A 27,055-nucleotide genomic window follows, 5' to 3' on the forward strand; every position below is an offset into this window, starting at 1 on the left:
ATGCAGGCGCGCCCCGGCTGGACGCCAGCCCTGGCGCTGCTGCTGCTGCTGGCGGCTTCTCCGGGCGCGGAGAGCGGCTGCGCTGCGCTGGGACGGTGCTGCGCGGGCAGGAGCCTGGCGTGCGGCAGCAGCGGCTGGAGACCGGACGGCTCCCGCGGGCTCTGCTTCTGCGACCAGGCGTGCGCCTACACCCTGGACTGCTGCCACGACTACCGGCTGGTCTGCCCAGGTGCGTCTCCGGGGGGGCAGCAGGGGGCACCGCGCTGGCAGCTTGCTGAGGGACTGGGGCTACAACCCTGTCCACACTTTCCTGGGAGTAAGCCCTGGGAGTAAGTCCCCACTGTTTACAGTGGGACTAACTTCTGAGCACAGGATTGGGTAGGTTGCAGGTGGGAGCAGCTCGCTCGAGCCTTCCTGGTGCGCTCCCTGCAAGTAGAAAGCCAGTCTCTCAAGGGAGCCATTGGAAACCAACCCTGAAGCGCTGCAATTTTACTTGTGTGCTGGTTTCCATAGAAAGCATGCCAGCAACTGTTACCCTGCACATGCCCAATCTCTTCTGATCTTGGAAGCTAAGTAGGGTCAGGCCTGGTTAGTATTTGGATGGGAGACCGCCTGGGAATACCTGGTGCTGTAGGCTTATACCATAGTCTTTTGAGACTGAAGGTTGCCAAACCATGAAAAAAAGGCCTGTTGGATGAGGCCAATGAAGACTTACCCAGTCTGGCATCTCCACCAAATGTGTTTAAGACCACAAGCCTGTGCTTGAAGACAAGTCCCATTGTCTTCAATGGTGCTTATGCTCAGGAAAGTGTGCCTGGGATTGCCGCCTGGGTTGCCCATTCCATTGTCTGTGTTGGAACCCTTCATAATATGCTTCAATGTTTTCAACTTCACCCCGAATAGTTTGGTGTCCTCTGTCAACTGGGCTAAATTTTTGTTGACCTAACTCCAAATATTTCTCAAGATGCACCTGTGGGACTCCACTACTTACTCCTCTCCACTTTGAAAACTGCCCATTCCTACTTTCTGCTCTTGAATGAAGTACCCATCTATAAAAGGATCTGTCCTCCTATTCCAGTCTTTGGTGAGGGACTTTGTCAAAAGCTTTTTGAAAGTCCAAGTATACAGTATTAATTGGATTGCCTTTATCCACATGTCAGTTGACGCTTTGGGAGGTTAAAATAGAACTTACCTTTGCAGACACCATTCTGATTTCCCTTCAGCAAGTGACAGTTTCTTCTATATTCTTCATCATGTTATGCTTTTTACCAGTTTATTATTATGAAATTTAGATCCCACCTTTCCTTTGCCAAAGGCAAATGCCCAAGGTGGCTTACCAGTTTCACAAAAAACAGTGAGGCTTACAATAGAAACAATAAATACAACAATAGTTAAAATTTGTTTAAAAAGTGGGGGGTGGGTGATATAAAGAATAAAAAAGAAAAAGGGTTGGTAATGGAATAGCAGCAAGCATCATACAGGGACACGAGAGACAAGCACCAGCACACCCACTAGTACATCCAAAACACACATCACTATTTTGAGCCTTTGCTGAAAAGTCAAGAGGGAGGGGGCATTTCTTAACACCCCTGGAAGGGAGTTCCATAGTTGTGGCACTTCTATGGAGAAGGCTCACTCTCACATTGCCATTCCCTTAACCTGAACCAGAGGAGGCATTTGCAGGAGAACCCCCTCAGATGACTGTAGCCTGCCCAGTTGCGTCTGCCCAGATGTCCTGTCACACGGCCTGCTGGGACGCGGGGCAGATGATGCGACTGCCCAGAGCGACCCTGTCCTCCAAAAGAGGAGGACTTCACATGACTGAGTGGATCGCTCAGATACCGTCCAGTTGGGGACCACATTCTGGGTGTGCAGCAGGCACAAGTTTGAGAGCTGCTGCTCTAGAGGACTGATGTCACATACAGGGCAAAAGGGTGCAACTCGATTGATTAATTTGTAATCTTCCTTTCTCCCTGGAGAGCACTCAAGGTGGCTAACAACATTTAAAAGTCATAAAATACATTAAAGCAACCGCAATAAAAAGGTAAAAAACAACTAGCAGCAGTAAAAACAGTTAAAAGCAGCCATCACACATCAAAAGCTTGCTGGAATAAAAAACCGTCTTCAGTTCCCTGGAAGGTTAACAATGAAGGAGCTCTTCTCAACTCCACTCTATACACACTTACTCTTGACCTGTGGAGAACACAATCTTTATAAGAGAGGTTGTACAGTTGTTTGTGGTTCTTCAAGCAGCTTGGAAGTATGACACTATAGGCCAGTAAGAAAACTTGGAGGGGAATATAGCACCAAAATCATTCTGAGGCTCTTTATTTCTTGGACTTGCAGCCTTTCTCTTCCCAAGAGCCTGAGGCAGGTAATAACATGCTAATTCTTCAGTTGTCTGACCACCCAAAGCCAGTTTGGAGAAAAGTGTGCCCTGCAGCTGTAACAGCTCAGGTGAGTCAACCCCTGCTAACTGGGTAAGAGGCACTCTTTCAAGTGGGTGCTCCTCTTTTTAGCAGGGGGAGAGTAACTAGCCCTCCTCACCCCAGCAGTGTCTTTTCTAGTGGCTGTCTGCTGGTGTTCTTTTGCATCTTTTTAGATTGTGAGCCCTTTTGGGACAGGGAGCCATTAATTATTTGATTTTTTTTCTCTGTAAACCGCTTTGTGAACTTAAGTTGAAAAGCGGTATATAAATGCTGTTAATAATTGTATTGGCACTTTTTGACTTTGTGTACCTTGGCTCAACGATCTCCGACACACATTCTCTCGATACCGAGCTAAACAAGCGCATCGGTAAAGCAGCTACCACGTTTTCCAGACTCACAAAGAGAGTCTGGTCCAACAAGAAGCTGACGGAACATACCAAGATCCAGGTCTACAGAGCTTGCGTCCTGAGTACACTTCTGTACTGCAGCGAGTCATGGACTCTTCGCTCACAACAGGAGAGGAAACTGAGCGCTTTCCACATGCGCTGCCTCCGACGCATCCTCGGCATCACCTGGCAGGACAAAGTTCCAAACAACACAGTCCTGGAACGTGCTGGAATCCCTAGCATGTATTCACTGCTGAAACAGAGACGCCTGCGTTGGCTTGGTCATGTCGTGAGAATGGATGATGGCCGGATCCCAAAGGATCTCCTCTATGGAGAACTCGTGCAAGGAAAGCGCCCTACAGGTAGACCACAGCTGCGATACAAGGACATCTGCAAGAGGGATCTGAAGGCCTTAGGGATGGACCTCAACAAGTGGGAAACCCTGGCCTCTGAGCGGCCCGCTTGGAGGCAGGCTGTGCAGCATGGCCTTTCCCAGTTTGAAGAGACACTTTGCCAACAGTCTGAGGCTAAGAGGCAAAGAAGGAAGGCCCATAGCCAGGGAGACAGACCAGGGACAGACTGCACTTGCTCCCGGTGTGGAAGGGATTGTCACTCCCAGATTGGCCTTTTCAGCCACACTAGACGCTGTGCCAGAACCACCTTTCAGAGCGCGATACCATAGTCTTTCGAGACTGAAGGTTGCCAATGGCTAATTGTATTGGCAACCTTCAGTCTCGAAAGACTATGGTATCGCGCTCTGAAAGGTGGTTCTGGCACAGCGTCTAGTGTGGCTGAAAAGGCCAATCCGGGAGTGACAATCCCTTCCACACCAGGAGCAAGTGAAGTCTGTCCCTGGTCTGTCTCCCAGGCTATGGGCCTTCCTTCTTTGCCTCTTAGCCTCAGACTGTTGGCAAAGACTTGCCAACAGTCTGTTAATAATAATAATAATAATAATAATAATAAATAATTAATATACACGGAAGGAGAATTGCAAAGGCAAAGAGGCATCATTGTGAGTGTGCCTGGTGATAGAGGTGTTTGAAAATGGTGTTATTTATTTTTCTCTGAAGTAAGCCCATTTTGTTCAGTAAAACTTGGCTGCAATTCTCTTACTCTTGTTTCTCTTACGGAAACAAATGCCTCTACCTGGTGACTTCTGGAACTGGCAGAGGACAGACACCCCCCACATCCCACTGTCAGGTGTTCATGTCACTAGGTCACAAGGCCTGCCAGCTACCATTCTGTTTCTGTGTTGTTCACACATACTCCTTGTCTGGAGGTGGATAATAGGAGTTTTTTTTTCCCCTTCAGGGAGTTGAAGCAAATAGGACAGAAGCCTCATTGCCTGGCATTTACAGCCTAATTTGTTTTGTTCATGGGAATGTAGCATTGTAGCTGAGTTGAACAAATGGACTTTCCTGGTTTCAATTTGTCATTGCCACCAGTTATTTTCAATAGCCACATGCTGTGCCTGCAGTGTGAGGTGTGTGTGTGTCATTAGTTGGGTGAGTCTGGGAAGTGCTGTCTAACAGGGTTGTTGTAAGGATTCCAACAAGGTAGTTGACGAGAAGGACTTTGAACATTTGAAAGCTCTACGTCAGTGCTAAGTGTTACAGCACTATTATCCTAAGCAAACCATCCAGAACCTGTAATATAACATTAGACTTCAGATACATTCGATCAGCAGGAGAGTATCTTACGTAGGTATGTGTTGTTACAAGTGGGCTTGCTTCCAGGATCTTATTTCTTCTGCTTTTAGATTCTGGTTTCCACAGTGGTGGCGTAGCTGGAGGGGGGACTCAGCGGGGCGGGCAAGCGGCCCTTCCCTTTGGAGCCATTCCTGGTGGGGGGAGCAAAGCGGATCCATACGGGAATGGCTTCAAAGGGAGGGGCCGCTTGCCCACCCTGCTGAGTCTTCCCGCCAGACTGAGTGCTCGGCCCCCCTCCAGCTACGCCACTGTTTCACAGAACTGGTAGTTTTGTCCGCACAAAGGAAACTGCACCTGTAACGTATACTGTGAAGATCTTAGAGATCAATATATTGTGAAGATTGTTGCTCCTTGCCATCCTTTTGCATCCTTCAGGGGTTGCTTTTGTACTGCCTGAAGGCATACAGCGCAACTCAGGCATTTGAGGTGGCCTGCAGTGACAACGGCACTTCTGTCAAAATCTGACAAAAACCTGAACGTAGCAAGATGTCTGCAGGCAAGAAACTACCTTCTTCTGGGTCAGATCCTCAGTCTGTCTAGCCCAGTATTATCTATAACAGCAGCTTTTCAGGATATCTGGGGCCCTTCTCAGTCCTGGCACTTATTTGGAGGTGGGGAGCAATGAAACCAGGACAGTCCGCATGCTGCCATAGAGTCCAATGAGCCACGCTCACTGTGTTGCTAGTATGATCGGACCCCAATATAGGCCATTCTGAACTGTTTCTTTTTTTTTTTCTCAGTTGCTTACCATTACTGTTGTGTTATCCTTTTGTCATTGTACGCCCGAAGGTGAAAATCAATGTTGACAGTAATGGTTTCTGTTGCAATGGTTAATCATACCCTAGCCTAGTACAAAGTTTACCTATTTATGGTGATTTACTTTGGCACCAAGGCCCTGCCCATTCTACTGATGACTAGAAATTCTGCTCGGCTCTTCCTCTGGTTTCTGAGATTATAGCAGGGGTTATTTGCATTCATTTTATTTGACCTGTGAGTCATGAGGGCTGGCATCTTGGTTTTAAAAACAAAAGGCTGAGCTTGCTCAGAATGTGGAATATGCCTGCTACCAAATTCTGGTTGTGAAATCCTTACCTGCCACCACTGTCTGGTTGTTTTTTTTGGGGGGGGGGGAGAGAGGAAATCCTTGGGTAATATGCCCTCCTTCCCTGAGTGGGAACCCCTCTTTGCCAGTGTCACCATTGCCCATTTTCTTGCCCTCTCCTTCCATGTCCAAGTCACACCACAGCCCAGAGGCCAGTAGGCTGCAAGGTGCAGCAGTAGGTCTCCTGCTGAAGTGTGAGTCTTGATCTTGATTTCAGCTCTAGTTGTATTCTTTTGCACTTGCCACGTGTCTGTAGATTCTTACAATAGACAAACACTATAGAATTAATAGACATCAGTTGGAAAAACTCAACATCAGTTGAGGTCTTTTTTAGGCATCCTCAACTAAGAGAATTTGGGCAAAACACAATTACCATGCATTCCCCAAATAAATACAGGTATGGGATTAAAATGGGCCACTTTATTGAATTACAATAAGCTAGCAACAAGGCAAAACAGGGTAAACAATACCCATCCCAAGTGCGGGGTTCTAAGTGGGGGAAACGGCCCTAGCCCTCTACGTCCCCAATCTCATAGGGCATCCACTCCAGGCGTAGCTCAATTGTTATTAAGCCTGCCTTTCACTGTCGACTGAAGAGGGTAAGTCAGCCGAACTGCTCTGCCTTCAGGTCACCCCTGCAAGGCCCCCCAAGTTCAGACAAGGGGCTAGCCAGCCTGCCTCCCTGAGCCGGTCAAGCATCTTGAGAGTGGTTCTGGTTCACCCCTGTCCTTGCTGACTTAGATTGGACACCGAGAAGGTCTTCTGCCTACAAACCCCGCACTTCTACCGCCAGTGACCAGGGCGTTAAAGAGATATATTGCAAACCCAAACGCGCTCCATAGCCAGTCTGAGGTAGGCGAAAACAACACCATCGTGGTGCCAATCAGATGATGCTAAAAAAATTCCTACCCGGTCCTCCGGAGAGCGACTAGCTAATCCCAGACTAGTTAAAGGGCGGGCAGGGGTCACTTCCAGGAATGGACTGAGCTAAGTCTAGCGCCTGCGCGCTAGAACTAACCCAGTTGTCCCACCCCCTCAGGCCAGCCAGCCAATCAGCTGGCAGCAAAGCCCTGCTGCTGGCTGATAGGGGTTCAGGCATGGCAATCATTGCTAGCGCACCATACAGGCGCACTAGCAGCCCTTCTTCCTCTTTACAAAACACAAGTTTGTTGTTGAGTGTATCTCAGAACAACTAAAGCACATGCCTTATTTTTGGCCCTGTCAGTCACTGATTTATGTATCAACACCATATTCTTAAGTGGTGCCATCTTGTGGCTTTCTGTGGGAATAGCAATGTGCTGTCTTTCAAAGTGTGACAAGTGCAAAAGGCTATTTTCACTGTTAGTCACTAATGTGGAATGTTTTGGTTTGCTTTGGTGATGAGTAGGGCTCAAGGTTGTCTGAATTCATGGCTATGACTAAAACCTTATGCGCTGTGCATTCCATTGATGGTATGGATTGCTTGATATTCCTATGTATTATGTTGTATTACTCTGATTGGGTTCACACAGGTTGCAGAATGAAGTGGTGGAAATACCAAGGTGGTAAAATGGAATGAAGTATTTTATGCTATAGATTAGGATTCATGGTACCTGTTTATCCTGTGTATGTTAATCACAACAACCCATACCTTTAAGTAGAAAACTAGCTTGTCAGGGAATGTTACCGTAGTTTTCTGCTTGGGAGGTGATGGTCCTGCAGTCTGCAGTGCATTCCACTTCCTCATTCTGCTGCATGGATGGATAGAGCCCAAGTTCAGAACCAACATCTTGTTTTTCTCTTGATGACATCAGAGTTAGAAATAGCATGCAAATGGAGAAGCCAAGATCCTTGGTGCTGGTTTTCCCATTAACAAAACAAAGGGTGTGATCCTGTGCACGCCTACTTGAGAATAAGCCCCATTGAACACAGTGAGATTTACTGTAAGTAAAGCTGCAATTCTGTGCATGCTTACAGGGGAGTAGATCTCATTGAATATAGCATGGGCACGCTTAGGATTGCACTGCAAACATGCATAAGGTTGCATTGGAACAGCCCAGTCCTATTTGGGCCAACTGCCAGCAGAACATGCATTCCTTACAGCAGTTATAAAAACTGCTGCAGTATTGTACAGAGTAGTGTATGACACACCAGTGGGAAGGCTGGAGTCTTTTTGCACCCTTCAGAGCAGGGGTCTCCAAACCCCAGCCTGGGGGCCAGATGCAGCCTGTGGAGGGCCTATATCTGGCCCTTGGCCAGCTTCTGATCTCCTGAGAGTCTCTGGCCCAGTTGACCAAACACAACCAGAGTTATGCTTGTGGGGTGGGGGAATGGGGGTCTATTTAAGTGTGTGCTTTATTTCTTGGGCTGTGTTGGTGCTTGGAGAAATCCTGGACATTTGAGTCCATTCATTCATTTCATCTAAGATCTATCTCTAATGTATTTATTTCAATTTTATATTTAATTTTTTGTCTGGCCCTCGACACTGTGCCAGATATTTAATGCGGCCCTTTGGCCAAAACATTTAGAGGCCCCTGCTCCAGAGGATTGCTGGCCACTCGCTGAGGCAGGCACCAGAGGGGGGGGGGAGAGTGGAAAGAGGTGGCAATTAGGGTCGGGGGGAGGGTGGAATGGGGTGTCGACGGAGGTAAGGGAAAGGCTGATTGGGTAGGGGACTGCTTTGACTCGTGTCCATGCAAATTTGCTAGCTCAGGTCTGAGTAGACCCCCTCCGTGCTGTGGATACTTACCCTAGGGAAAGGGAACATTTGTTCCCTTACCCACAGGAGACTCTGCAACCTGCCCCCTTGCAGGATGCAGCAGCAGCCATTTTGGCATTGCTGCATTGGCGGTGGTTGGGGGGGTGTAGGATTGTGTGTAAACATGGTGGAATTTGCACAAATAGGAGTCTGTGTAAACCTGCACAGGATTGTGTTGCAATTCATGCCTATAACAAACAGGGTGGTTTGACACTTCTGTGAATTGCTGGTTCCTATTCATTTTGTTTATAAATCAGCAATTAGTGAAATGTTTGCCTGAAAGACACAGGTCATACGGGTCAGAGTTTTATTACCATTTAGCACCATGGTTTTAATTATATAATGATGTAGTATTAATTCTCTGACTGAGTAGAAATTCCATTATAATATGTTGAATTTTGTATCTTTCCTCCCTTAAGAACATAAGAACAGCCCTGCTGTTCTTATAGGCCCATCTAATCCAGCTTCCTGTATCTCACAGTGGTTCACCAAATGCCCCAGGGAGCACACCAAATAACACGAGACCTGCATTCTGGTGCCTCCATTGCATCTGCCATTCTGACGGAGCCCATTTCTAAAATCAGGAGCTTGCACATACACATCATGGATTATAACCCGTAATGGATTTTTCCTCCAGAAATTCGTCCAATTCCCTTTTAAAGGCATCCAGGCCACACAGTCAGCCACTGTGATGTGTTTGCACAACATTTCATAGATAAAATCGATTGTATTTGTCACAACTTGGATACCACATTGACAATGTCTGGTGATGTCCCCTTGGCAACTGCTTGTCCGGTGTTGTGGGATTCTTTTCAGCTTGTACAGCCTGAGGATGTGGACAGACTCCCTGGGAGTGTGAGGCCGTCTGCCTGCCTGTTTGACCCTTGCCCAGCTTGGCTGATTAGAGCGGCCCGGGGGGGACTGGCTGAGTGGACGGGGAGGGTGGTCAACTCTTCTTTGATGGAGGGGACATTACCACATGCTTTGAAACGGGCGGTGGTTTGGCCCCTCCTGAACAGGCCCTCCCTGGATTCCACCATGTTAGACAACTACCGGCCAGTCTCCAATATCCGGTTTCTGGGCAAGGTAATTGAGTGGGTGGTGGCATCTCAACTCCAGAGGGTCTTGGATGAAGTGGATTATCTGAATCCTTTTCAATCTGGTTTCAGGCCGGGCTTTGGGACGGAAACTGCCTTGGTTGCTTTGGTACAGTGGCATAGCTGGAGGGGGGGCGGAGTACTCAGGCTGGCAGTGAGGCGGGCAAGCGGCCCCTCCCTTCGGAGCCATTCCCGGCGGGGGGAGTAAAACGGAGCATTACGGTGGATGGTCTACGCTGTGGACGCAGGGAATGACTGGACAGGGGAAGTGCGTCCCTGTTGGTCCTGCTGGATCTCTCAGTGGCTTTCAATACCATCAACCATGGTATCCTTCTGGGCCGATTGGCCGAGTTGGGAGTTGGAGGCACTGTTTTGCGGTGGTTCCGCTTGTACTTGGAGGATCGATCCCAGATGGTGGTGCTGGGAGATGCCTGTTTGACACCCTGGCCCTTGAGGTGCAGGGTGCCACAGTGTTCAATTATGTCCCCCATGCTATTTAACATCTACATGAAACCACTGGGAGAGGTCATCCAGGGATTTGGAGTAGGGTGCCATCAATATGCTGATGACACCCAGCTCTATCTCTCCTTTCCTCCAGACTCTAGGGTGGCGGTTGAGGTCTTGGAGCGCTGTCTGGAGGCAGTGAGGATCTGGATGGGGGCTAACAAGCTGAAATTAAATCTGGATAAGACAGAGGCTCTCCTGGGTCGGAAATCCTTGATGCAGGTGCTAGAGTATCTGCTTGCACTGAATGGGGTTGCACTCCCCCTGAAGGAGCAGGTCCACGGCTTGGGGGTCCACCTGAACTCACAGCTGCTCCTGGATTCCCAGGTGGCGGCTGTGGCTAGAGGGGCCTTTGCTTAGCTTCGGCTGGTGCGCCAGCTGGATCGTGCAGATCGTACTTGGATCGTGCAGACCTGCCACGGTGATCCATGCCATGGTGACATCGAGGTTAGACTATTGTAACGTGCTCTACGTGGGGTTGCCCTTGAAGATGCTTTGGAAACTGCAACTAGTACAGAATGCAGCGGCCTGTGTAGTTACTGGAGATAGGCGGTTTGACTCTGTTGGACCGCTTCTCCAGCGGCTGCATTGGCTGCCCATTTGTTTCCGGACCCAATTCAAGGTGCTGGTTTTGAAGGTGCATTCAAGGTGCTTTAAAGCCCTATACTGCTCTGGGCCAGGGTATCTTAGAGATCGCCTACTCCGATACAATCTGGTTCGTTCTCTTAGGTCATCAGAGAAGGCCATTTTAGAAGTGCCACTGCCTAGAGAGGTATGTGGGGCAGTGGCAAGAAATAAGAACTTCTCAGTAGTGGTGCCACTACTGAGTCCCCCTTGACTTGGCACCAATACAAGTCCCCCTTGACTTAAGAACTGCTCCCTCTCTTGAAACTTTCCGACGAGGCCTGAAAACTCTTCTGTTTAGACAAGACTTCTGAGTTCCTGGCCTTCTAAACATCTTTTTAACATCTTTTAATACTTTTTTAACACCTGGTTACAGGCCTGATCCTTTTATAATTAGCTGCTCTATGCTCTTTTACCTGACTACTTTTTTTTATCTGACTACTGTTTTTAATGATGTGTTGTTAATATGCTTTTATCTGTTTTAAAATTATGTTTTTTAAAATTTGTTTTAACCTTTGTTGTAAGCTGCCTTGAGTCTCTCCGGGGAGAAAGGCAGGGTAAAAAAAAATTAATAATAAATGCTATCACCATATCCTATGGCAAGGAGTTCCACAAACCAACCATACGCTGAGTAATGATGTTGTATTTTTAGTAGTGATATTAGTACTGATGTTATATTTTTGCATGTGGTTTATTTCTTATAAACATTGTATGGAGATTTTCTTTTATAATAAAAATATAGTTAACAAATTATTTGTGGCAGGGATCAGTGGGCTTGAGCCTCAGATGCAGTTTCTGGCCTTAAGTTCTCAACTCTCCCCTGCCCCCGTTCAGCCCATTTTGTGCAGCCCCCCTGGCAATATTTGTTTTTAAAAATAAAGAAATAAATTCTAGGTTGAAAGCATGCATTTGTGTGCACGTACAACTCTACCCTAAGTTGAACACCTAAGCACTCAGCAACGATGCGACAAAGTTTTGTTCCATTGGAGTCATGGCGGTTTGGCAAGGTGTAATGTGGCTAACATCTGGTAATGTTCTTTTTGTCCTCCTTCCAGAGGTCCCCTGCATAGTCTCCGAATGGAGTGCGTGGAGCGGCTGTGCAGAGCCTTGCAAAGCAACATACCGCATTCGAAGGAGGCACATAATCCAGGAGTCAAGAAACGGTGGCGAAGCATGTCCTCCTCTTGAAGAGAAAGCTGGCTGTTGGGAGTATTGGACTCAGCAAGGGACCGAGTGCAAGCAGTCCTTCAGTGGGTGTTGTGGAGCAGAGTGCCGTTTCTGTGGGTGGAGGGGTGTGGGAAGGAATGGTAAGGGAGGTCAGATGCAAGGGAGGGCACCAGTATGAGGTATCTTGTTATCTGGTGTGCTCCCTGGGGCATTTGGTGGGCCGCTGTGAGATACAGGAAGCTGGACTAGATGGGCCTATGGCCTGATCCAGTGGGGCTGTTCTAATGTTTTATGTTCTAAGGAAAATCAAAGTGCATCCCTGAATATATTCAAGACAAAGTAAATGGAAAGGCAGTGTGTTTTGAAGAGTGTTTATTGTGGTTACTTTTTTATAACTTCATAGGAACAGTATCACAACACACCCTTTTAAGGGAAGGAATTTGTGCCTCTGACATGCAATCCTTGAGCATAGACCCATTTCATTGTTGGAAACAAGAGCCATTCAAATCAGTGAGTTTGCCAGAGAAGTGCTCCTGAGAATCAAGGAGATCACAGATCGAGATCACTTTGCATGTGATCAGAAATTAGTACTTAAAATTTTTGCCAAGTAATCAAACTCCAATTCTCACTTCGCCTTACCTCCAGGTCAATCAGATGGCAGAGCCTTTCAACTTTGAACAGTTTCGTTCCTCAAGGGCAGACAGGCAGGTGCCAAGTTTCTCAAGCAGCAGGCAGGCACCAGGCAGGCAGGGCAGAGATCCTTTCTACAGCAACTGGGAAATTCCAGCCAAAGTTAACATTTTAATCTCCTTCCTTCTGCTGCAGCCTGGTTCTGCTTGGCAAATGCTTGCAAAGCAGGTCTGTTTTTTTCAACACCAGGATGGGAATCCTCCTTTCCATTTGAAGCAAAGTCTCAAGCTACAATTCATTGCACCCATGGAAAGCAGTGGGTCTACTTCTGAGTAAAAAGGGTTGCAAATATATGCAGCTGCATCTCTCTGCTGTCAATTGAATTGCACACTCCCAGTTATGTGTTATGGGTTGTATGTTGTACATAGAGCTTCTAGCTTAACACACCAGAAACCTTAAAGGTGGATTTGATTCATGGTTCTCCTGCAGTGGTTCCCAACCTTTTTCACTTGCATATCCCTTGGCAGCCCATTTCCATAAATTGTACCCTTCGTATTAGCAAAATGTTTGTAATTAATAATACAAGCCCTCATCTCCTCTCTATGAAAGCCCAGACTTCATGTATTTTTCACAGTGTTTTCTCTTTTTATCTGTTTGAAGAACAGAAGACTCTGCGTTTGCACTGTTTTGCACCAGAAGTGTGCTGAGAAATTCTGGGTGACTGATCACTTTCCATATTATGTTTCAGCTTTTTTACTGTGCTGATTTTCAATCAATGGTTCATACATTTAAGGTGTCTGGTGTGTTAAGCCAGAAGCTTTACGTGCAACATACAAGGCATTCCTGCCTTGCAAGGCATTCTGGAGCACGGCCTGCCTTTTTCTGCCATTATTCCATTCTTTTTCAAGTACCCCTAAAGGTCCTGTTGAGTGTCCCTGGGAGTACATGAATACCAGGTTGGGAACCACTGTTTTACTGGTTAACAGTGCACTTACTCTGATAGTGTTTACAAAAAGGTGGTGAAGACCAGAATTTAAAAAAGAATAAAAATTTATCTTATGATCTTTTACTCTTGTTTTTCATAAACTAGAGACTACAGTTTTTGGGTAACAATTAGTGGTAGGTTATTTTTCAGGTTATTTTTCAGCCCCCTGGGGGCTGGGGATAAGAATAGGCCCTCAGTTTGGCTGTACTTGTCGTAAGAGGCGACTAAACAGCCACCGGGTAGATGGGACTCGTCATCCTGGGAAGGCAGCTCATCTGAGAGAAGGAAAACTCTGATCCCAAACCTCCACTGCCTTGTGGCTACATCCAGTTATGGAAAAGGCTTCAGGAGTCAACCTCGAGGCAAAATCCGGAGCCGGAGTCCCTGAGGCAGTTCATGGCTGAACACAGTCACGTTCTGGCAACTCCTGCGACGCCGCTGGAACCAACTTTTTTGGCCTCTGCCTTTCCATTGGACCATTTCAGCGACGTGGAGAGGGGGGATTTGCTGCATGGGTAACAGCCTATCCTCCATACCTACTTTACCCAGGCTTCGCGCACTGGAGAGGACACTCTGTTCCAGAACCACCGTTCAGAGCGTGACACCATAGTCTTCCGAGACTGAAGGATGCCAACATTTTTCAGGATCTGACCTCGGGTAAAATCAGACAAAACTATAGCCAGACAGTCCCCTAAATTTAACACCCAACTTATCTGAGGGTCATAGAAAATTCCATGATTGTTGGCTCAAAACCTGCCCTCGACTTACCTGTGGGATCGACATTGGCGAGTGTCTGCGGTGCATGGGGAAGGGCCATAGCTCATTGGCAGAGTACATACTCTGCATGCAGAAGGTTCCAGATTCAATCCCTGCCATGTCCAGGTACAGCAAAGTAAAATTCCTGTCTGAAACCTTTGAGAGCTGCTGCCAGTCTATGTCACCAATATTGAGCTAGATGGACTGAAAGTCTTACTTGGTATAAGTCAGCTTCCCATATTTGTTATGGCATTTTTGGCAATGTGTGGTGACATGGCAGAGAAAGAAGTCCTCTCCTTCAGAGTATTTTAAACAGCTCCTCCTTCAATGGAAAAAATGGCTTACAGCTTCAGGCTCCATGCACTAACTGCTAACCAACAAGATTTAAATATCGACTTTCCTTACCCCTTTCCTTCCTTTCCTTCCTTTCCCCTTTCCTCCCTTACCCCTAGATCTTCCCCAGTGTGAACAGTGCATGATAATAGCTCCTGCTCTAGTGGAATTATTTTTTTTCTTTCCCCTTGTAACTGTTGTTACTTGGACCAAAATATAAATCTGTGGACTGGAGCACAGTTCAAGTGGAACATCTTGAAATCAGAATTGGTTTTTTCTAACAAACCTGTTAAGGATTTCTATCAAATAGCGAAAACCGGAAGGCAGGGCCAGAGGCAACTGTATGGCTGTTTTTCTGAACTCTTGAAAGTTCTTGGGAAAGCATGCTATTTCCTCCCAAAAAACCGTGGGTCTGATGAGATCCGAGGATCTGTGATCAGGAGAGATTCGATCCTACAGATAGTGTACAGTTTCGGAGAGGAAGGGTCCAGCCAGGGACTGTTTTTCTCCAAGGGAACCCAGCCATCAGAGTCGGTGTTGGTGAGGATTCATCTTGAAACTAAGTTGAAGGCCCCAAGCAGGGAAAGACATTGGAAGAACTAAGTGAGTGTTATTCTGCTGTGTGTGTCTGGCATTGATTGATTAATTGACTGCCTGATTAAGCTTTTGCCCGAGGGAAGAAGAAGGAGGGGCAGATTTTCCCCCTCAGGGAAGAGGAAAGAGGGGGGAGGCTTTCTCTGTTCACTTGTTTGCTTTTGTGAGAAGAAGCTTTGGAGGAGATTTACAGAGCTTGTTATGGAAATGTGAGAGCATAACTCTAACTTTACAAATCTAAAACTCGTTGGATTACAAATTAATCGTTCTGGAATATAAACTCTGCTTTGGAACGCTCAGTTTCGTTTTCCTGTGGAGTGCTTGTGGAGAGGGCTGGAGATCTGCATTTCTTTGTTTTGCAAAAGTGGTTTATTGTTTTGAATTCCTCTCACTATCTTCTAGAAAGGAATGTGGTTGATATAGCAACAAACGTAAGCAATAGAACCAAAACAACAGAATAAGAAGAATAGAACATCGGGGACATCTAGTGGATTTAAAAAGACATTGCAGGGGCTAGAAGAGGATTTGACAAGTGAAGAGGATGATACGCTGAGGACATCTAGGGGCGTTAAAACATATTGCAAAGCAAAGGTTTATTTGACTTAAAATTTCCTTGTGTTGGTCTTTATGGGTGAACAGTTGATTTCTTGATGATGTGATATATGGGTAACTGATAGTGATATATGTGATAACAGATATTTGAGTTTTACAGGAAAGAAAACATAAGAAGGAAGCAAAAGGATGACAGGAAAAGGAGCGAAAGTTAGGGGCTCTCCCGCCCTGGAGTCAAGCTTGGGAAAACTAACACAAGAGAAACCGAAAGGGAAAGATTGGAAGCAGACAATACAAGACAATGTAGAAAAATTAGTGGTGATGGGACAACAGCACACAAATCAATTTCTTCAGGTTCAAGCTAGTCTGGATGTTTTAACTACACAACTAAATGATCTCAATGTGCAACTGAAAGCTGTTAAAGGCCAAGCAGATGAGAATACACAAAAGATGAGAAAATTAGAAGAAAAGACAACAAAAGATCAATCTAGAATACTGGAGATAGAACAGAACCAATATGATGGAGAGGCAACTTTAATGGAAATTCAGATGGAGAGTGCTGCTCAAGTGGCGAGAATACAAAATGTATCAGAACAGAAAGATACACGATGTCTGATTGGTGATTTAATATCAGAGTGGATCGACACGCCAACAGAGGAGATACTCATGGATCTGGACTCAGCGAGAAGAGTGAGCACTTTTTATCTAAGAAAACACTACCAAGAGAAATCCATGTGAAATTCATCAAAACTTTTTACAGAGATAAAATATTGAAGAACTCACAGGAAAAGGAATGGATGGTGGAGGGTAGCAAAGTGAAAATTCTGAGGCATATCCCATGGAGAGTGAGAAAGAAGAGAAAAGAATATGAAGAGCTAGCAAAATTCTTAAGAGGAAAGCAAATACCATATAGATGGCTTATCCCGGAAGGTATGTTTTTTCAATTCCAGTCACAGAGATAAAATATAAATTCAACAATGAAAGCAGAAAATTTTTTGAGTACAGTGATGAAAGGTGAGACGAGAAATGAAGAAACTGAGAAAAAAAGAACTAGAAAGTGTAGAAATGGAGCTGGAAGAAAAGAAATCAGATGATTCAGAGATAACTGAGGAATCGGAAAAGGAAGAAACTAGAGGGGTAAGGAGGCATTCACCGATAGCAACAAGAAGAAGACAAAAAGAGAAGGTGAATAGTAAAAAGAAACATGATGGTTAAGGGAGGATGGAGTATTTACACTGTCAACATAAATGGCTTAAATTCACCTCAAAAACGAAAGCAAGTCTTCCTTCAATTGCAAAAGTTAAATATGGATATGCCATAATATTCCATTAGAACAATGGGAATAGATTTGGAAATATAATATAAAATTTACTAGAGCAACAAATTTTAAAGAAAATGTGTGTAAAATGTTTTATAGATGGTACACGACACCAGTAAAACAGGTAAAAATGAATCAGAACATATCAAAAAATTGTTGGAAGTGTAAATGTGTAGAAAGAACGTTTTATCATATGTAGTGGACATGTAAAAAATTGCAAGTATATTGGAAAATGGTAAGGAATCTAATACAAGAGATTGTTGGATTTACGATATTGCTGAAACCAGAGTTATTTTTGCTTAATATTACCCTAGATGTTATAGATAAAGAAAATGATGTGTATTTAGTTATTATTAACTGCTGCAAGGATTTTATATGTTAGATATTGGAAAGATATTAAAATTCCAACGAAGATGAATTAATAGGGAAAATAATGAATGTGGCGGAAATGGATAGGCTTACAGAGATTTTGGATCAATAGCACAAACCGACACAGATAGAGCCATGGAGACCATTTTATGCTTGGTTGAAAATGAAGTTGTAGATGTATAAGATAGGGCATTTAGATGAATATATTGTATACGTGATATATTATACAGGATATGATATGAATGATAAATGATATTAAAAGGCTAAATTAGAAGAGGAACAAGATTAGAAGATATGTATTGATTGATTAGATATATTGATAGGATTGCTTGCACCCTCCAACGGTGTGTTTTTGTGGTTTTTTTTGGTGTTGTGTATTGAGCTTGTGTTTGTTATGTGTTTGTTTATATTTGTAGTTTGTTTTTATTTTGGAAAATAATAAAAAAATTTTTTAAAAAAGGATTTCTATCAAATAGCTTGTTTCCTCCATCCTAGTTATTGGGAAGATGAGAAAGCATGTTTTAATTTTATGTATGTATTTTTCATTTTTTAAAAATTATATAATGCTTCTCAATAAGAAAATACCACCCTTCCTCCAAGCAGCTTAGGTTGCTGTACATATTTCTGTCCCTCCTTTTGTCCTCACGACAACCTTGTGGGGTAGGTTAGGCTGAGAGATAGTGACTGTTTTCCTGCCAAAGGGAAAATGGTATGGCATGAAAGACCATAAATATCCTAATCTTTATTGTTCAGCAGATGTAAGCAGGGCTGGGGCACTGTCATCACTTATCATGTTGACTGTGTTTTCTTTGTCTCTTTGAGAGCAGTCCCTGCATTAATAACCACTGGAGGCTATGGGAAGGCAAGGAAAAAACGTGCTGTGTCAAACAAGAATGAAAGAACCGGGTAAGTAAAGGCACTTGAGCATTATAGTCTATAGTAGTGCCCTCCCCCTTACCCTCTCTGGGTCACATTCTGCCCTGCAGGGCACATAGTGGAAGACACAAGTCTAGAAAGGATTAGCTCACTCCCTATAGCCTTGTGCTTTTTTTCCTAAATCCACCGCCAGCAAACTCCCCCTCCTAACTACTAACCTTGAATTTCAAATTCTTATTTTAGTTACAGTTTTCCTTCAGTTCTACTGCCTATTTGGGTATATTATTTTGAAAGTTTGTAACCTCCCCTTCAATCAAATTGATCCCCATTGCGACTTAGAACAAAAATAGTCCAAAGCTAATAGTCCAAAAATGACCAGCAGGTTGTTTGATTGATGGTAAGCACCAAAGTGTGCTCCTTCCAGGTCCGTAGTCCCCCAAGTAGTAATTAAGTCTTATTAATTGGCACAGTATTTCTTACGTTATTTAAACTGTAAGGTAGGAAATTAACAGACTGAAAACAACCTCCAGGTTTTAGAGGTAGCCTATCTCTGAATGCCGCATGTAAAGAAGTGGCAACAGAATATAGGTATCTTGGTGTCTTGAGTGCTTCCTGAGGCATTTGGTTGGCCATTGTGAGACAGGAAGCTGGACTTGATGGGCCCATGACCTGAACCAGCAAGGTCTTAACAGTGCAATCCTGTGTATGTCTGCTCAGAAGCACAACCCATTCAGTGGCACTTACTTTCAGGTAAGTGTGCATAGGATTACAGAATAAGTCCCAATCCTATCCAAGATTGGGATAATGCATGGAGCGGTTTACGACAACTGGAACAGTTCTGCTTTTGTAAAATGGTTACATAAAATGGCTGTTTTGCAACCTGTGGCAGCCACTGAACTGGGAAAGATGAGTCCAACAGCATTTGGGGCAGAATGGGGCAAGCAGAGGAAGGAGGGTGTCCCCAGGTAGGGTGGAAGATGGGGAGGGAGGCAGACTGGAGGGGTGGGATCAGTGGCACTGGCGTGTACTGATATGGTCACCTCTTCTGTCTCCCTTTCCACCACCATTGCACCCCTTATATGCTATACCTGTGAAATAGCAGGTGTAGATCCAAGGAATTCCATGATAAGGGTGAGTGAACTAGAGTTCACTTCCAACTGCCCTCCCCCCCCATGGATGCAACTCACACTCTGTTGGCGCAACTGTATTGGAGGGGCTGGGATTTCAGTAGAATTGGGCTGTAAGCCTTTAAAAAGAGGATACCACAAATAGAACCATCCTCCACTGGTGCCACCACTGCCGCCCTCCTCGCCCCACGCAGATGCCTTAGGAGGAGTCTGCAAGTGACCCCCACAACCCTCCAAAGACTTTCTGAGACTTCCAGAGAATGTTTAAAGTGCACTTCCAGTTTTCAGGTGAAAATTGGAAGTGAAGTTTAGGCCTTCTGGAGGCCTTGGAATGCCCCCTGGTTTGGGAGGGCAGCATTCTGTGGTCCCAGCCCTGGGCGTCAAGGCCTAGGATCACTAGTGCCTCCCTCAACGATTTAGTTCATACAATTGGCAGAGTAGGTAGTAAATTATTCCTGAATCATACCAGTTCAGATTGTAGGTGGGAGATCACAACTGTTGAATGCTGCTTTAGGAGGTGGGGGTGGGGGGAATGGCTGTAAATGACAAAATATAATTTCTCAAATGAAAACGTTTTTCCTCTGTAATATTCAACTTTCTAGTTGCCAGGATTTTTTTATATGGAAGTGCTTGCAGCCTTGTGGTCCAGAGATCTGCAGTTTCCACATTGTGACACTCTGTAAATAGTTTTATCACTCCTCTGCTACTTTGTGTGAAGTAGGTCTAAGGCTGGTTTTCTTTTTTCTGTGGCAGGTATTGTGTGGAATTTCAGCTCACAGCTATCACCGAAGGCTGCCTGCATGGGAATAGCTCCTACACTCATTGGATGAAATATCTCAGTGAAGGGCATACAGTCTGCGTGGAGTGCCAGTATCCAGCCCTGGATTCCAGGAGCCTCCACTGCTCTGGAGATGGCAGTGGAGCCAAGAAGTAAGACTTGAGCTTCCCATCTTGTTCAGTTCAAAATCTGTACCTGATAACTGCCATTCAATCCACTGCCATTTCTACACAGTCTAGAAAATATTGAAAGGATATGAACAGTGGGATTCATATCAGTTCTTTGCCTGTAGCAACTGCAAAGATAGTTCTGCCCCGTTATTGTGGCAGTGCTTCTAGGGGGCCTCCTCTTGGCTGATCTCCTGGGTTGGTGGCAGCACATTCCAACTACCACAGCTGCATGCCCAAATCAGAGGGAAGAGGGGAATGGGAGGGGAATGAGTGCTAAGCACTAGGCTCTACTGTCCTAGGTCAGTGTGTGGTCGTTGGTGGCCATCTGTTCCACCACAGAAAACACACACCTAGATCATTTGGGGCTGTAAACAGACCCTTTGTTCCTTCTGATCTGTAGAGCCCTTTTAGGTAGGATTTATTTGTGTTTTTTAATAAGAAGACAACTGATGGGTATTCCCCCCCCACCCCAGCACGCACACACACCCCCACCCACCACCACCATCATCTTTGGTACAAAGATTGCAAAGTTATTTGGATAGAGTAATAAACACAACCGGAGCTGTCAGGAAAGGTTGTAAAATGCAGACAAAATTTAAATGGAAGTTAAAACCTGATGTAAAGTTACTCTGTTTGGAAGACCCTGGAGCCACATAAAAATAATGACATGAGGAGTTGCCAAAAATGAAGAGTTACAAGTTACTAACAAAGGAACAGCAAGATTGTCAGATGTCCCTGTGCTGTGTGCTTATATGAGGACAGCTCACCTGTGCATGTTCATCACATCTTGGTTGGCGACTTGCAGATGTCCATGAGTTGATGGTGAATCTCTGCAGAGATAACTTCTACTTTTACAAGCACTCTTCAATAGTTTCAGCTTGTACATTTGCCCGAGTGACACCAAGGGCAAATCAGCTTTACAAAGTTGTATTGGTTTTATTCCATTTGAATTGTTTTGACTTTGACCAAAAAAGAAGGGTCATGGAAATTGTAGTATAAGGAAATTTCTCTGTTGGAGATTTTAAGGCCCTCGAACAGAAGTTGCCTACCTGTTAAAATCAGTTAATTTGGTAGTGCAGATACACCTAAATTGCATACTTTAGGTGTATCTGCACTACCAAATTAACTGATGTGTAATGCGTGAGGGCCCAATCCTATTCAATTTTCCAGCACTGATGCAGCTGTCCCATCAGGGTATGCACTGCATCCTATGATGGAGGGAGCAGTCACAGAGGCTTCCTCAAGATAAGGGAATATTTGGTCCCTTAGCATGGGACTGCATTGCAGCTGCATTGGAACTGGAAATTTGGAGAGGATTGGGCCCTGAATCACTTGACAGCTCAAATCCTTGTGCAGAGTATGCTGGAATAGGCATTGGAAAATTCTGGGCAGTCCATGGCAGATGAGGATACCCTGACAATGTATCTGGGCAGGGGCAGGAGCAAGTCTGATAAAGTCAATGCTGGGCTGACCTGGAAGAGCTGCGAGCTTCACACATTATCGCTTTTCTTTGTATTTTCCACTTGTTTTTAAAGCCTCTGAGCACTCTGATTGCTGCAAGGAGTTCCTTAAAAAGCAAAACACATCCACTTTGCTTCCTACATTTCTGGTAACCTGCACAAAAGCTATCTCTATGGACTCGCTTGAGATTTTTTCCCAAGGGAGGTGTGCATGTGTGTGTATATGTATATATGTACACTACAGGTGGGGCCGCAGTATCTGTTGTGGATCCTTTCTTGGACCCCCCCCCCCAATGGATACAGAAAATCGCAGATAATCAAGTCTACAATTTTTTGCCCCATAATAATAAACTTTATTTCTATCCCGCCCTTCTCCCTAAAGGGACCCAGGGCGGCTGAAGGCCCATAAGCCTTCTAAAGGGCCTCCAAGGTCCTCCAGAGCCCTCCAAAGCACACTCCAGTTCCTCTGGAGGGCTCTCTGAAGCCCGCAGAGGTTTCAGAATGGCTGTTTCGGCCAAAAAAAAATGATTACCAGTTTCCTGAATAAAAGTCCTCTAGAGGGGACTGGAGCACAGAGCCAGTCCTCTTCGGAAGGCTCAGGTGGGGACAAGTGTGGCTTCATTTGTGTTTGGGGCACCCGCATTGAGCCAGAAACATGGATGCAGAATCCACGGATACTGAGGCCCCGCCTTTATTGTCTTTGCTGAAGATTTCAAAGAGCAGGAGCCACAGATAAAAAGGCCCTGCTTATGTGCACCTTTAATCTTACCTAAGTGAAGGACAAAACAGAAATTTTATGACCCAAGGTCAAAGGAGGTGCCAGGGGGGTGAGGGACATGTGCGGTAGGCAGCTTCTGTCTCCCAGAGTTGGAAAAGCTCAAGAGTCCTGCCTAGTTCAGTATATTGCCCAAGAGGGACTGTCCATTTCCTGATACATGCAGTCTGTCTCGCTCCCTCTATCAAATCTAAGCAATCACAATCGTGCCCCTCCCCTGCCCCCCCTTGAAGAGCAGGTGCACAGAGCAATAAGGTGTTTCTTGAAGAACTCTGTTTGGAGCTTTTTACCAAAACTTGCAAGGCACCATGAGGAAGATCAAATTTCAAGGAATCTATAATGAAAGGAAACCATGCACCATCTGAACAGGGAACCTTGATGATTAAGAGGAAGGAGGGAGCCCTCCATCCCCCTTAATGTGACAATTGGGCCATCTGCAGTCAAATTATGAACAGCCTTCATGAACATGGATTTCTTCCTGAATCACTTGAACCTTATGAGAGCTTAAGAGTAATCCTAGCTTTTGGAATTGCCCTGCTCTTGTTAATTGTCTTTCATTCCTTTTGTCACTTTGGTTCCAGCTGGAGTCTCCAAGTGCAGACCTCCCCCCCCCCCCCTCACGCCAGACCCTTTCTCTTTGAAAGCAAAAAGCAGTTTTTGTTTTTTACACTGGCAGGCAAGTATTGAGGGTTCCATTTTGATCTTTTTACTTGCATTCCTGGGATCTTCTTTAGGGACTAGTAGTAGGCTAATTTTGGATGGACAGAGAGGAGAGGAAAGGGACTCAGTAGGACACCTCTCACTAAAACACCTGGGGAACGCCTGGTTATGAAGTCAGCATAATGGCTTGATCTAATTTTGGCTCCTCACTTGCATACAGTTTGTTGAATGAGCAGAGCCATGTGTGGAATGTCTTACAAGGTCACGTCTTGTGCAGCTGGGTTTGTTGGTTGGTATTCCTCTCCTCCTCCTTGTTTCTTCCAGAAATAGGCGTTGAGGCATTGGTCAAATCAACTGGGGAGGTGTGGTGGCATGAGGATCTTGATTACTTGAGAAGGGAGAGCAGCTGGGGAAATTTCTGGGATGGGTGAAGGGAAACGATGCATCCTGGAAAACATTTATTCTATAGCAAGGGTTCAGTAAAGGGAGAGGATGAGTGTGAGGCCTTTCTCTTTCAGCTCGGACAAGAGGGTATTGGATCTGACTCCTAGGCTAAGTGAGGGAGGGCAAAGACAATCCGTATACAGGAAGAGCTGATCATCTTGCTCAGACCAGCAAGGCTGCCATGCTGGAAGCTTTTAAAGCTTTTAAAGCTAAAGTCAAAAGGCCCTGCCTTGGCCCATTGAGCAACTGCATAGAGACTTCCTTAGCTGGCAGTCCAGTCCTTTACCAGCCAGTTCATTGCACTCATGCACCTTTGAATGCACAAAAGGAAGCTTTGAATTCCCACCTGATGTCTCTTCAGGGCCAGACTAAGCATGTGTGATGCTGTATTATGCCTGTTCTTCTTTTGCTAAATAGCATGTCTGGGGAGGAGGGGGCCAACCTGGATCAGGAATACAGGAGGAGGGGGAATTATTTGCCCCACTGCAGTCACATAAGAACATAAGAAGAACCCCGCTGGATCAGGCCAAAGGCCCATCTAGTCCAGCTTCCTATATCTCACAGTGGCCCATCAAATGCCCCAGGGAGCACAGAAGACAACAGGCAATTCTGAACAACCCCCTCCCATCTGCTATTTAAGCAAAGAGAATAACTTCCACTGGTGCCAAGGATTACATCTCCATCCACCACAGCCTTGATCCAGACTTCCCTCACATATCCTATTTAACAAAGTAAAAGCAAGTACACGGCCACATTGTATATCCTTTTCCTCTTTCTGGCCTTGATCTGCCTTGCCGGATCCACTTGGACTTGTGCCAGCTAAATTGTTGGCACAGGTCCAAATAGACCCATTCAGGCAGCTGAAGCTTATCCCCAGGCTAGGGAACAGATATTCCCTTACGTGGAAGAGACCTCTGGGACTGCACCCCTGCAGGATGCACTACACAGTCTAGTGGTGCTGCTGCATCGGGGGAGGGGATTGATAGGATTGGCCTGTAAGGTTGGCTCAACATAGAAAATATTTCTATGCAGGAAAGTTGCATGTAGATTAAGTGTGATGATTATGTGCCCAATTTTCTCAGCACATGCATGTATGATAGAAAATGTGACTTTGTTTGTTTAAGAGATTTATAACCTGCCTATCCACCCTCCTTAAGGATCCTCCCCTGAGCACATATACTGCATGACACACAGTGAAAAAGGGTGATCAGAGAGCTCTTCCTCTACACATATCTTAATATTGGTCAAAATGTAGAACTTTATATAACAACTTGAATCTTACAGAAATTCCAAATTTTTAGCAGCTTGCCAGCATTTTCTTTCTTCGATGTAAAGATGGTAATTCCAGGTTATCCCATGATACAGCACCCCGGTCGGGTTTAAAAGTAGATTGATTCTAAGAGCTATAGACAACATGCATTGTGTTGTTGTTACCTTTGTGGTTGTATCTTTTAACTAGTACTTTTAAGAACTTAAAATAATTAGCCTTCAAAATGATGTCATTTAGTGATTTTTAGTACTTTTGACATGGGACTGGAAAATTTAGGCTTGAGTAAGAACTACTGGCATTTACAAAAAAGCATGCATGGCAAATTGCTAGGAAAGTCAATGTCTCAGGCTTGCAAGGATTAAGTGTTCCTTATAGTTTGTAGGAAGATATGGTATGTTGTGGATATTTATGTACATGCAGACAGGGAAGGATTCTAACCCAAAGTCTTTCTTAAGTATAACAGTGTCTGCATTTTTCCATCAGCAGACCCCAAATCTGCAATCACCTGGATGGACTACACCTTGCCTTCCAATTGAAAGGGCCTCTTTTCTATGTTGCGGCCAAATGCACAGTCGGCCTCACTGCATGATTCTAATATTGGGTGTAAACTTTCAGTTAGTGTAGAGTTTCTACACTAACTGGAACAGAAACCTCTATACTAGATGAAAATCCCATGACTAATTTTATGTAAATGTAGGAAGGTGCTGCTTTATTCTGTAGCTGCCCATCTAGAACAGTAATATCTATTCAGAGGGCCAAACTGTGCGTGACAGTAGCTCTAGCGTGCTTTTTTCTAGCATGAATAGTGCAAGGCGTGTGCACAATCAGGATTGGGACCACGGTGCTGTTGGTTGGGGGCTTTAATTGTACCCTTGCCATAGTCTCAATCCAGAGTATGCCCTCTATGCATACTATTTACAAAAAAGACATAAATTCCCATCGACTCCAATGAACACTGTTGTGGGGGAAATAGTATGTGCGGGGATCACTATCCGGAACTGGTTTGTAAAAGGAGGAACGGGTCAAAGCCCCCTGATCTCTTCCTGAAGTTACCCACCCCTCTGTGCCATTTGTACTGAAAAACGCAAGCACAGTAGACTTAACGGTGTGAAAAATAGTGTATAATTTGGCCTTTAGCTCTCCAGGGCCTCGGAAGACAGTGTTCCATGCCCTAATATCTGAGATCCTGGTAACTGATAATTGTCAGGCTACATCTGGGACATTCTGCATGCACCTCTGTGCTAGAACTGAGCTATGGCCTTTCCCTGTATTAAGCTGTGATGGGGACATCAAGGACACCCCTACACAGAGCTTATCAGAAGTAGCCTCCATTCAGTACACATGAAATGACAGCCACCTCTTAATGGCTGATCTTGGATCTGCAGATGGGGGAAGATGAACAGTGTACTTAATTGCAATTAGCACTGTTCAGTTGGCTCTAAAGGACATGCAGCCTTTGGAGTCTGGAAGGTTCCAAGCTCTCTTCAGGAGTGGTGTTGGTGTTTCAAAGAGTCTCCATCAATCTGAATCTGATTCTGTCTGTGAGGATTTCTTGAGGTCTTTTCGAACTCTGCCAGTGTGTCCTTGAGCTGGCTGTCTGCACAATGGCTTTAGTCACTCTTGGCTGACCCATTCCTGAGGGAGTAGTGTGTGTTTTGATGTTGCTGTTGGAGAAGGTAATGCATTGTGTCATTGCTTGGTTTTGCTTTTTGTTCCAGGAGCCAGCTATTGCACTGGCAGGCTGTCGGGAATCCCAGATGCAGAGGGTCCTGGAAGAGAGTTCGCCAGCTGGACACTTGCTCTTGCCCTTCAGTTCACAGCTTCTTGTTCATCTGAGCTTCCATCCTTGGTGATCTGATTGACAAAGTGTCAGCTTTGAATTGCCACAGCTGGCCCCTGATTCAAGAATTATAAGATGGGGTGCTGCTGCTTTAAGGACCCGTCACCTTGGTGACACAGGGTACTTTCTGAACACCCAAGGCCCAAGGCCATGTTCTTAGCCTCTTTTCTATTTAAAGGCTCCTGAGTAGCAGGGTTTAGAGGGGGTGCTGGATAGGCCTTGGATAGACCTTGAATAGGAAGGTTTGGAACCTGCTTGCAGACCACATTGCTGAGAAAAGGCAAGGATGGTGTAAATTCCATGAAAGCAGAGGGGAAAGTGCTAAAGGTGGCATTAGGCACAGACCTCAGTGTTCATTTTTTT

The 27,055-nt window shown here is 45.2% G+C and overlaps 1 protein-coding gene and 1 pseudogene across 1 annotated transcript; both read left to right on the forward strand.

Moving 5' to 3' along the window:
• LOC136648588 (somatomedin-B and thrombospondin type-1 domain-containing protein-like) lies at window positions 1–26,688 on the forward strand. Its single transcript, XM_066624706.1, has 5 exons — window positions 1–229; window positions 11,644–11,838; window positions 18,120–18,198; window positions 20,049–20,225; window positions 26,571–26,688. Exons 1-5 carry the CDS (start codon window positions 1–3, stop codon window positions 26,686–26,688), a joined length of 798 nt encoding a protein of 265 aa, XP_066480803.1.
• LOC136650712 (5S ribosomal RNA) lies at window positions 521–637 on the forward strand (annotated as a pseudogene).
• Window positions 26,689–27,055: the final 367 nt, after the last annotated feature.

Source organism: Tiliqua scincoides, chromosome 4 (genome assembly GCF_035046505.1).
Source record: "Tiliqua scincoides isolate rTilSci1 chromosome 4, rTilSci1.hap2, whole genome shotgun sequence".
In the NCBI taxonomy this organism is placed as follows: Eukaryota; Metazoa; Chordata; class Lepidosauria; order Squamata; family Scincidae; genus Tiliqua; species Tiliqua scincoides.